At 46.0% G+C, this 11,521-nt stretch overlaps 1 protein-coding gene across 2 annotated transcripts in view; it reads right to left on the bottom strand.

Annotated features, from left to right (window-relative positions):
- Positions 1-9,829, bottom strand: part of Alg8 (ALG8, alpha-1,3-glucosyltransferase) — a 17,115-nt gene extending 7,286 nt beyond the window's left edge. For both annotated transcript variants that reach the window (XM_026784434.1, XM_005357553.1), the window contains exons 1-8: positions 9,702-9,829; positions 7,253-7,331; positions 5,652-5,845; positions 3,741-3,850; positions 3,391-3,458; positions 2,146-2,272; positions 1,791-1,894; positions 991-1,111 (exon numbers count right to left, since the gene is read on the bottom strand). In XM_026784434.1, the coding sequence (XP_026640235.1) occupies positions 991-1,111; positions 1,791-1,894; positions 2,146-2,272; positions 3,391-3,458; positions 3,741-3,850; positions 5,652-5,845; positions 7,253-7,331; positions 9,702-9,796 (898 nt within the window). In that variant the 5' untranslated portion in view covers positions 9,797-9,829. The remainder of the gene's footprint in view (positions 1-990; positions 1,112-1,790; positions 1,895-2,145; positions 2,273-3,390; positions 3,459-3,740; positions 3,851-5,651; positions 5,846-7,252; positions 7,332-9,701) is intronic.
- Positions 9,830-11,521: the final 1,692 nt, after the last annotated feature.

An 11,521-nucleotide genomic window follows, 5' to 3' on the forward strand; every position in this document is an offset into this window, starting at 1 on the left:
GGGGCTGCAGGTGTACCCCACTGCACGTGGTTACACAATGCTGAAAGCTGGGGCTGCAGGTGTACCCCACTGCACGTGGTTACACAATGCTGAAAACTGGAGCTGCAGGTGTACCCCACTGCACCTGGATCACACAATGCTGAAAGCTGGGACTGCAGGTGCACCCCACTGCACCTGGATCACACAATGCTGAAAGTTGGGGCTGCAGGTGTACCCCACTGCACCTGAACTACGCAATGCTGAGAGCTGGGGCTGCAGGCGTACCCCACTGCACCTGGATCACGCAATGCTGGTAGAACTAGGATTTGCACTCCACCAGTGGAGATAATTCCCGATTTTACCTTACTATTAATGGCTATTCCCCTAAATATCTGAACCCGACACTAATTTCCATGTAAGGCATCTTTGGGGAGCAGGTACACAAGGTGGGGCACATTTCCTGGCTCAGGCAGGGTAATTAGGCCTTGTGCTGCACACTAAGCTGAACGGACAACAGCTTTTCAAAATACAAACGTCTGAAGTTACTTTGTGAGAACGCCAGTGTCAGTGACACTGGACTGATGAGTGAGGGAGGAAACCAAATTATAATTCCTAAAAATAAATAAGTAAACAAAGTATCAATTCCCTATAAATATGTAACTCCAGGTCCAGGGGGATCCAGCACCTCTAGCCTCTGTGGGTATCAGCACTCAAGTGTACACCCTCCCCTATATGATTAAAGGTAATTCTTAAAAAGCGCCCACATGCTTAATCTACTCATTCAAGGAAAGCATCTATAACCTCACTGCCACAAGGGACATTTGTAAGCAATGCAGTCTGCTTCCTGCACGAAAGACTCGATCTCAAACAATTTGGCTCCACTCATCTTGTGCTGAAGTGCGGGGCTGGAGACCAAGTGATCCAGAACACACACCCAAACACAGCACGGGCGGGTGTTTCCACCTCCCGAGAGAACTACTTGTAGTCTACGTGAGAAAGCTGGTACCATACCAATGACACACAGGGCTTTGTCCACGGCATTGTACAAAGCCCAGAAGTTTGGAGCCCAGTAGGCATGGCAAAGGCCCCTCTTGAATGGAAAGAGTCGGGAAAAGACTTGTGGCAGCTGGTTCTGTTGAAAAGGAGAAATGAAACCAATTAAACAGCCATCAACTTTTTCCAAATTCTAAAACAAAGCAGGAAAACTGCCTGTGGCACATTGCATAAGAAGTTCAGCAGTCTGGGTTCCAATCTTTGTTTCTACAGGTGAATGATCTCAATCAAGCCATAGACCTCTTTGCCTAACCTTCCCAAGTGGCCAGGAGAAGACACCTAAAACCTTCCTGCTAAAACCATTCTTCCTGCTAGGAAGCACACGGAATTGATAAGGCGCAGGGAGAGCACAGACTGTGCTCCAGCTAAGCCTGAAGTGGTAAAGAGCAGGGCACATTAGATATGGTTCTCCTCCCTTAATAGGAAGTAAAACACTCATTTCAGGGTGTGCAGCAAGAGAGAAAAAAAGATATTTGGACATCTATTGCAGGTACTTTCCAGCGTTTACTGTCTACAAAGGATGATCTGAGAGGCCAGAAATATTAATGAGAATTAATTCCCGAGTGTAACCACAGTTCCATGCCACTTGAACATGACCAACATGTGTGGAGAGCACTTCCCTTCCCCTTGGTAGGAAGGTAAGAAAGGAGCTTTTACAACGGCTTCACCCCCCCCCCACTCTACTGTTCCTTCTAAACAGCAAAACCATGACTTACAGTACTTTTTAAAAAGTGAAAATCAGAAATAAAATGTCTTACCAAGGCTAGGAAAGGGCCCAACGAAAGAGCAGAAACTAGGAAAACAATCAGTCCCAGGGAAAGTAGGCGGACAAAGCTGAAGCTGCCCCATCGGACACTGCCATCTACAGAAAAGGAGAGCCGCGTTACCAGGAGCATGAAGAAGGGGTTTCGACACATAGCCCAAATGTCCTCCCGCTTCAGCCTCCCTAGTACTGGGATTAGAGGTGACGTCACCGTGCCCGGGGAATACACTGATCTCTCTGTGGATGGTTGAAGGGTTATAGATCAGCACCCAGGCGACTCTATAACGCTCCATAACAGTGTAAGCTGCAAGGAAGAAAATAAGGATTTGGTTACCACTGCTCAGACTTGCCTGGTTTGCTCGCAATGAAACAGTAAGATCGCAGCAGATAGATACCATAGGCTGGTGCTATGTAGAGGTAGATGTGCTTGAAATGCAGGAGGACGGCGAAGAGAAATGCCGCTTCCATATGCCTTTTCTAGGAGACAGACAGGGAAATGGCTTTAAGTTCAAAGTGGATGAAATGCAGTATGTAAATCCTGCAGTGGATCCTGAAACAGAAGGAAGACATTAGCAGAAAAGTTAATGAAGTTCAGATACACCAACGCTGGCTTCTTAGCCTTGGCTAACGGTTGTTTGAGAAGGCAGCACCAGGAGGAAATGAGTGAGGGGCATTCGAGGACTCGAAACTAGGACTGAATGAATCCTATCTGTTGTGCTGTGAGAAAAACAATTGTTTCGTGGGTATGGCTTGTGCTGGGGATTGAATCCAGGCCTAGTGCATCCAGACGCACATTCTCCTGCTGAGCTACACCTTATCCTATTAAACAACAAACAAACAAACAAGAACGAAACCTCCAGTGGTTACAGCACTTGCCTAGTGTGTGTGAGACCCCGAGTTTATCTCTAGTTTGGTCTCACTATGACATTGAGCAGATGGGCCCTGACTGCCCAGCTCCAAAAGATCCACCTACCTCAGCCTTCTAAGTAGCTGGACTATAGGGGTTACCACCATGCCAGGCTAAGGGGAGTGAATATGGTATTTAATCTACAGGAGTAATGGTATCCTGGTTCAGAAAACAAAACTTCAGACAAGCCCTAGCTAATTTCTAACATAGAAGTCTGAATTCTATCTACCTCATAGGAATTGGAGAAGAACCGAATACGGTAATGTTAAGGCCTGGCTGAGCCTTATGATTTTATTAGCATTAAGATAGAAGCATGGGTCTTTTGATTTCAAATTCCCTATTTCCATCACATTATTCTAACTATCTTACAAGCTTCTCATGAAAAAACACCACCATTAATTACTTCAACAGAAAATGCTCCTGGAGATTCTACCGACAGAAACAGTTCAGTCACTCTGATCCACACCTGCCACACTGTAATGATTTTTTTAGGATATAATTTTCCCATTTATAAAATAAAGAAAACTTATCATCCTAAGAGCAGGTAGAATCTGTGGAAGTACCAATAAAAGTATCTATATAGTGAAATTCTGAATGAGGGGGCAAATAATATCTATCACCCACTACAGCATCATCTGTATAAGCTACAAACTGAACGGGAAATCTCCTCAGGTTCTTCCGTGCTCACCTGAAATATCCGTGCGATGGATAGCAGCATGAGCCCAGACAGAAAGCCATTGTACTGGAAATGAATATCTGGACGGATGTCAAGGAAATGAGCACACTACATTCATAATGAACTGTACTATGAAAAGGTACGGAATTTGTGGATGCTTTCTTAATGAGTAAATTAAAAATAATAGTTTAACTGGTACTCCAAATTAACTACTTGGGGACAAATTACTTTAATAACCAGAATCCAGTACATCTGGAGAAAGTAGTTTGTGGAGTTAAGTAGCCCAGACCTACACTGACTAATCCTCACTCCACAATTAACCTATCAAGTTTACACTATAAGATTAAGCACACCAAGGATACGGTCTACAATCAGCAACCCAAAGTTCCACAACAGCAGCACGGACAGAATAAACTTGGGCTTCTCTGTAAGTTCTTTGCTTGTTTTTTTCCCGTCAATGCATTTGCAGCACCTACATGGACACATCAGGAGGGGAACAGAAACAACTTTCAGCTTCATCACAACATCGCAATACTTCCTTTCCGCCTTTTCTGACAAACTGTCCATGTTGTCCATGGTCGATCTCAGGGCTGCCCGCATCTTTTCCTTGGGTGTGCTGATCAGATACAAGTGTTCATTTAATAAAACTAAGCCAACAAATAGCAATCTAAGTCCTCAAAGTAAGGATTTTAAAAATGAGAGTGCACACACTAGCTCAGCCCCTTACACGTGACAAGTGTGGGCCAAGGGCGTGGCTCTGTTGGCAGGGGGCTGGCCTGGCACACAGGTGGCCCTGCACCAACCCTGAAGTCAGTAGTGCATGTCTGCATTCCAGCTCTGACGAGCAGAGGTAGTAAGAGGACATTATCAACAACATGGCAAACCTGAAACCAACTTGAGACCTTCTCTCAATAAAATAAATAAAAATAAATAACTCAGAGACAGAGCACAGCTCTTGTGACAAGCTAAGCAATGAAAAGCAAGACTTTGGCTGGGCTCATTTCCCAATGTGCATGTATGACCCATATATTTATACACAGAGCAAAACATTCAGACCCTGTCTCAAAAATAGATAGAACACTACCGAGACAATTACAACGCTGACAATATCCTTCGGGAGAGGCTGCTGTGCAGGCGTGGGGACCTGAACCAATATTAACAAAACAAAACCTGAGCTCAGGGCTTGTCATCCCAGCGTCAGGAGGCAGCGTGAGGGGATCTCTAGGGGCTGTCATTCATTTTCTTCCTCTTCCTCCTCTCCCCTCCCCCTCTCCCTCCTATTCTTCTTCCTCTACTACTTCTTCTTCGTTTTTATTTATTTACTTATTTGAGACAGGGTCTCTCCCTGGCTTGGAACTTGCCAAGTAGGCTGGTCCAGACTGGTCACAAGCACCAAGGATCTCCTTGTATCCTCCACCTCTGTAATGGGATCACAAATGTATGTTACCATGCCAGTCTTTTCCACATGGTGTTTTGCTTGTTGTATGTGTGTGTAGAATGTGCATGCCTGATTCCCACAGGTCTGCCGAGGGCACTGGGTCCCTTGGATCTGAAGTCATAGACAGCTGTGAGCTGCCAGGAGGGTGCTGGGAATCAAACCTGTGTCCTCCATAAGAGTAGCAAATGCTCAGCCGGGCGGTGGTGGCGCACGCCTTTAATCCCAGCACTCGGGAGGCAGAGGCAGGCGGATCTCTGTGAGTTCGAGACCAGCCTGGTCTACAAGAGCTAGTTCCAGGACAGGCTCCAAAGCCACAGAGAAAACCTGTCTCGAAAAAAAAAAAAAAAAAAAAAAAAAAAAAAAAAAAAAAAAAAAAAAAAAAAAAAAAAAGAGTAGCAAATGCTCTAGCCAACCGTGACAACCGTGAGATAAAGAGTTGACTGGAACAACACTGGCCAAGCAGACTGTGGTGAAGCACAATGGGTGTGTGTGCAAAAATGTATGTGAACTATGTGTAGGTGCGTGTCCTACCAAACAGGGCAGGCCTCTGTGAGAGAACTGGTCCTGGAGGTCTATCTGGATCAGTTCAACAACACTCACAGCATCTTCTCAAACGGCCACCCCAAACCCTAACAGCTCCCCATTTCTCCACCACACCTCTAAGACTGCTCCCTGAAATTACCTTAGGCATTTTGAAGCTCAACTTGGGTTTTTGCTGTTTCAAGATTTGCTATTATATGAACAGGGCTGTGTTTCCTGAAAATCAGTGGTAATACAATTTCTCAATACTGTCCACATGAACAAAAGCCCATGCAGCATGACGCCTGCCACTTACTCGTGAACAGCGTACACAAAGAGCGCATCTGCCAAGATGACGGAGAACCTCTGGAAGAGCAGCGTTCCTGAGCTGCGGTAGTTCAGGTTATGAACGTTAAGCATCTCTTGATCAAAGAATTTGGCAATATGTGATAGGGCGTACTCAAACCACGCAAAAAAAGGGGGGTAATCCAAGGTCCACTCTGAAGTTGCCTATGATAAAAAAAAAGTCAAAATTAAAACGTCCTAACTAACTAAACAAGGTGCATACTGAAATAAAATTGCACTTCAAACACGCTAAACATGCAGAGCTCTTTGTATGTGAGGAGAATTGGAGAGCAACGAACACAATGCTCACCTCTAACCCCAGCACTGAGGAGGCTGAGGAGGGAGGACTTCCGACCAGCCTGGGATTCCTCGGCCATGCACTGGCCTAGACACCAATCACAACCCTCCTTCTCTGTTTGTGCACTTAATTTCTTTTTTTAATTTTAAAAATATGTATGAGTCTTTTTCCTGCATGAATGTAGGTTCCCCGGGCAGGACTGGACTTACAGACGGTTGTGAGCCAGCATGTAGGGGCTGGAACCCTGTTTCTCTGGGAGAATAAGGCTCTTAGCCAGAGCCCATTCTCCAGCTCCCTGTTACTCTTTCCACAGACAGGACAGGCTCCCTGGGCACTAACTGGTTCATCACTGGGACTCAAGGTGGCTCAAGGTGACTGAAAGGTAACTGTAACCAAGGCGAGACTCAGGACAAACGATTGCTCGCTCTCTGCTCATTTTCCTTTTTAAGTTCTTTTTTGAAGTCCTGGGGTTGGATTTACGCAAGCATCATCACAGTTAGTCCAGCCCTCTGCTTATATGAGCGAATGACAGACAACTGCTGGTCTGGAGAAGTCATGACTGGTTCACGCCCCCTCAGGTCTAAACACGGAAGCTTTAGGTCCCAGGTAAATCCCGAGGCGCTCGGGCTCTAATGCACCCCACTCACTAACCTCCACACTTACAATGTAGTGAAGAATTCCTTCTAATTCAAGTCTCCGATGTAGGATGTAAGCAAAGTGACACTGGGCCAAGGAAAGAAAAGATGGACCTAGGGCAACGGGTGGTGGTGAGGTCATAGGAGGAAGTGAAAGCACTTACAGAGAACAAGAGAACTGAAGGGAAAAGGCCACAGACAGAGCCTGAGGGTACCAGCTTCTTAGGGCTGTGAATATAGGCATGTGTTGCCAAGCTAGTTTACACATAATCTTTTTGTTCTCCTTACTAATTCATTTATTTGGTTTTTTTGAGAACAGGGCTTTTCTGTATAGCCCTAGCTGTCCTAGAACTAGCACTATAGACCAAGCTGGCCTCGAACTTAAAGAGATTGCCTATCTCTGCCTCCTGAGTGCTGGGATTAGCTTGCTGTCACTGCCCGGCCCTGTTGTTTAATTTTTTTTTTTTGAGATGGAGTTTCTCTGTAGCCCTGGCTGTCCTAGAACTCACTCTGTAGACCAGGCTAGCCTCAAACTCAAAGATCTGCCTGCCTCTGCCTTCCAAGTGCTGGGATTAAAGGCGTGCGCCACCACTGCCTGGCAGGGTACATATAATTTTAAAAGGTGAAAATGAAACTTACCTCATAGTACCACTGAGATATTGGCAGACTGTGAGTAATAGCAAGCCAGTTTCGGTGTACTTCAAAATCCGTGGAATGGCTACACAAGGCAAATACAGGCACAGCGTGAGATTGAAACAGCCGTATCTCATTATACCCTATAAAACGACACGGCATGCACACATGCACAGAGCCCTAAACGGTCATCTCTCTTATGAAGAGGTCTCCCTGTGCTTTACTGGAGGATCTAGGGTTTGTGAAGGGGTCTCAGAGATATCCAAGGGCTGACAGAAAGCTTAAACTGGGTTCTCAGGCCACTGCACAAAGTGACTTTCTCTTCCTCACAATCCAGAAAAAGCCTTACAAGGAGCTTCAAATGTCTAAAATCAATCTATATTATTTTGTGTGTAGGTTCATGTGTGGAAGTCAGAGGACAATGTACGACAGTTGTTCTCTCCTTCCACTGCATGTGTTTGCGGATGGAACTCAGATCGTTAAACCTGCCATCAGGGGCCCTTTACCCTCTGAGCATCTCAAGAGCCCAAGGATTTGTTTTCAGATGGGGTGTCATTATACAGCCCTGGCTGGTCCTGAACTTGCTCCATAAGCCAGGCCTTGAATTTGCATCAACCTTCCTGCCTCTGCTTTCAGAGCGCTGAGATTATAGACAGGAGCCACCATATCCAGCTCTTGCTTCACTGAGACCACACTCTACCATGGGTTACACTCCCTGCCTTGGAAACTCTCTTGAACTAACACAAATAAAACAGAGGTGGTTTTGTGTATCAATAGCCCTATTAGACAAAGTCTGGCCACACAGTCCAGGCTGGCCTTATATTCTTTTCTATTTCTTGCATTTATTTATTTTGAGCACGGGGGAGGAGCAAGTTGTGGCCTGTGTGTGCACTCAAGTGTACACGAGTCTGTGTGCTTGTGTTCAAGTGTGCGTGCAAGGAGACAGCTTGAGAGTTTGGTCTCTCCTCTCACAACGTAGTTTCTGGGGATCAGCTCAGGTTGTCAGGCTTACCATGGCCTTGAGGTCTTGGTGTTTAGCCTTCACATCCCAAGTATTGGAATTATTATGCATGTACCCAGCTTAAAGTTTCCTCTGTCTGCTAAAACTGTTATCATTCTACACCTGCTTTCAAATTGAGGAATGCTGTTCATATGACAATATCCTTTATCACACCTAGAATTTATGTTGTTATTTTTGAGAAAGGGGTTTGCCATATAGTCCAGGATGGCCTCCTGAGTTCCGGAATTAAAGACATGAGCTGCCACGCCTGGATTTAACTTACTTTATTTTCACATCATTTTAGTCAGGTTTGGAGATGAGATTAGCTTCGGTAACCAAAACCTTCAATGAAGTTGTGAGTTCCCCCCTCTCTATTGTTTCTTCCTTGGCGCTCTGACTTAGTATAGTGCTTAGAATAAAGTACTTGGGAAAACAAAAGAAAACAAAAACAAGACTAGAAACAGGATGTCAAACAGCAAGCAACTACAGTGATCTATTGCTTAAAGTCAGGGTACATTCTGAAAAACTGCACTGTGCACACATTACAGAGCAAAGTTAAAGAAACTAATAACGTTATGACATCACTTGAGAATAAACTCGTGGGCTGGAGAGAATGGTTCAGAAGCTAAGAAGACTTGTTGCCTTTTTTTTTTTTTTTGGTTTTTCAAGACAAGGTTTCTCTGTGGCTTTGGAGCCTGTCCTGGAACTAGCTCTTGTAGACCAGGCTGGTCTCGAACTCACATAGAGATCCGCCTGCCTCTGCCTCCCGAGTGCTGGGATTAAAGGCGTGCGCCACCATCGGCCGGCAAGACTTGTTGCTTTTACCCAGAACTCAAGTTCAGTTCCAACACCCACACTGGGATGCTCACAATATCCTGTAACTCCAGCTCCAACACCTCCTTCTTTTGCCCTCCCAGGGAGCCCGCACACATGGGGCATGCAAACACGCACAAATAAATCTTTTTTTTTTTTTAAAGGGGAACATATAATCTTACAGGACTATCCTTGTATATGTAGTCTATCAGCGACAAAAACATTGTCGTCAAATGATACATTTGCGTTCTTGGTACTGCAATGTCTGCCATGCTCGGACTCGTTAGCCTCACACCGTGGACACACAGATAAGTGGTGGTTCCTGAGCTTTTAGTTTTGACTGTACACTCATCTTTGACACAAATGTCTTCCACAGCCCGGTGTGATCTGACCACCGTGTATGTTTCCCCGTGTAGCTTTTCTTCCTTTCAGTTCTTAACTATACTAACAACTTTCTGGACTGAGAACCCGGAGCTGACCAGACACGGCTATACTTCAGCTCTCAGGTTAAGCATCAACCCGTGTGGCAAAGCCTTAAAAGGCGGAGAGAACACATGGCCTTTCCTCGTCCCGCCCAGGACATCCGAACAAGCTTCGCTCGCCCACCCTGCCGACCCAGCCCCTGCCTCTGTAGGTCCTTACTAGGTGGGGATGAGAAGGCATTTGAGGAGCGTCACCCCGAGAGCCAAAGCCGAGAACCAGTGGCCACTACGGGTGCCGAGAGCGGACGCCGCCATTCCTGGAGCTCGTCACTTCCGGGACGCTGCGCATGCGGGTGAGGCTTTCGAGGCGGCAAGGACGAGCTCTGCGCATGCGCCGACTGCTCGGGGGCGCTCTCAGGCGGGCGCGCCGGAATTTAAACCTCCCGCCCGGTCTCCGCTGTCTCAAGAGTTAGCTGCACCTGCCCGGACCTCTGCGGTGACATTATTTATTCATTTTGATTGTTGTTAGTACGTACTTCTAGTCAAATAGTGGTTGTTTGCTTTCGGTCTTGAGTTTTGATTAGTTTGGGTTACACACGTGAAAAACAAGCAAAAAGATAAATTAATTAAAAAAAAAAAACAGCTGCTCAAAGTGGTGGCAGTGGAGACAGCTGTGAGCTCAGAGTAAGAATGGCGAAGGCCTTTGGGGGCCGGAAGTTAAGTCCAGTTGCAGTATGCTCTGAGTAGAGAGAGCTGAAAACCATTCTGATTCTAGCACAGCCAGGCTAAGCCCTCCGTGCAGCCCCTGCCCCAAACAGGAGGAGGCCAAAGTCGAGCACTGTCGTTGTGGTAGTCGGTGGTTCGTTCACAACACCTGCATTTTCCTGACCCTTCTTTTACATCTCTCCTAATGTTGGAGATTGAATTCTCAGGGCTTCACGTTATTAGTGAGCTACATCCCCGCACTTAAATGCATTTAAAATTTTTCCTTATTTTATGTATTTTGAGGCAGAAGCTCAATATGTTATACCCCAAGCAGCCTCAACCTCACTCTGGAGTCCAGGCCGTCCTTCAATTTTCAGTCCCGCCTTAATTACCAAGTAAATGACATTCACAGGTTCTGGGGATTAGGACTTGGGTATCTTTGGAGGGTCTACTCTAGTTTACCACATACCTCGTACTTATTATAACCAAAACTAAATTCCTGATTTTTAGTATTATCCACATAGAGGAGGTCATCAAATACCCAGTTTGCGGCACACAACGCCTGTCTGCGCTCTATGCGTTACCATACAGTTCGCGAGCTTCAGGCAAGGGGCTAGAGGTTGAAACACACAAACACACCCATACAGAGAGACAGAGACATGGACCTCTAGTCACTGGTAAGAAGCCCCCTATTCAGTAGCACCACTGAGGCTTCTATATCCAACAGTCAAGTGGGCCAACAGGTGAAAACCTTATCCTCTGATCCTCAAGGCCAAGGCAACACGTGCTTGTGAGCAGAGCTGGTAAACAACTTTGACACAGCTTTCAGTGACTCAAATCAAAAGGAAAGTGAAGATCTCTAGCAGGGAAGAGCAGCTGGAGGCCAGGACTCCAAATGGTCCTAACACAGTTTCCCTCCCTCCCACACCTGTTCAGTTTGCTGTGACACTCACTGTGAAATGATAGTGAGTGTCCTATTTGAGAGGGCTCTCTCTGTGTTACCCAGGTTAGTCTTAAACTCCTGGGCTCGAGTAATCTTCTTGCTGTTCTAGCAAACACACATCATCCTAATCCCCACCAGCAACCTCATGCTTCACTGTAGGGGTCTGGTTGGCCTCCGGGAAGCTTACCTTTACAATCTACCTGCCTGGATAAGAAATAATTTCAAAGAAGAGCTAGTTCCTGGTCCTTTTTGTTTCTGTGTTTTGAAACAGGGATATTACCTAAGTTAGTCTTGAACTCACCATCCTGAGCTTCAGTTATAGCCATGTGAGCCACCATCTCCCTTCCTTCCTTCCTTCCTTCCTTCCTTCCTTCCTTCCTTCCTTCCTTCCT

Source organism: Microtus ochrogaster, chromosome 22 (assembly GCF_000317375.1).
Source record: "Microtus ochrogaster isolate Prairie Vole_2 chromosome 22, MicOch1.0, whole genome shotgun sequence".
Classification (NCBI taxonomy): domain Eukaryota; kingdom Metazoa; phylum Chordata; class Mammalia; order Rodentia; family Cricetidae; genus Microtus; species Microtus ochrogaster.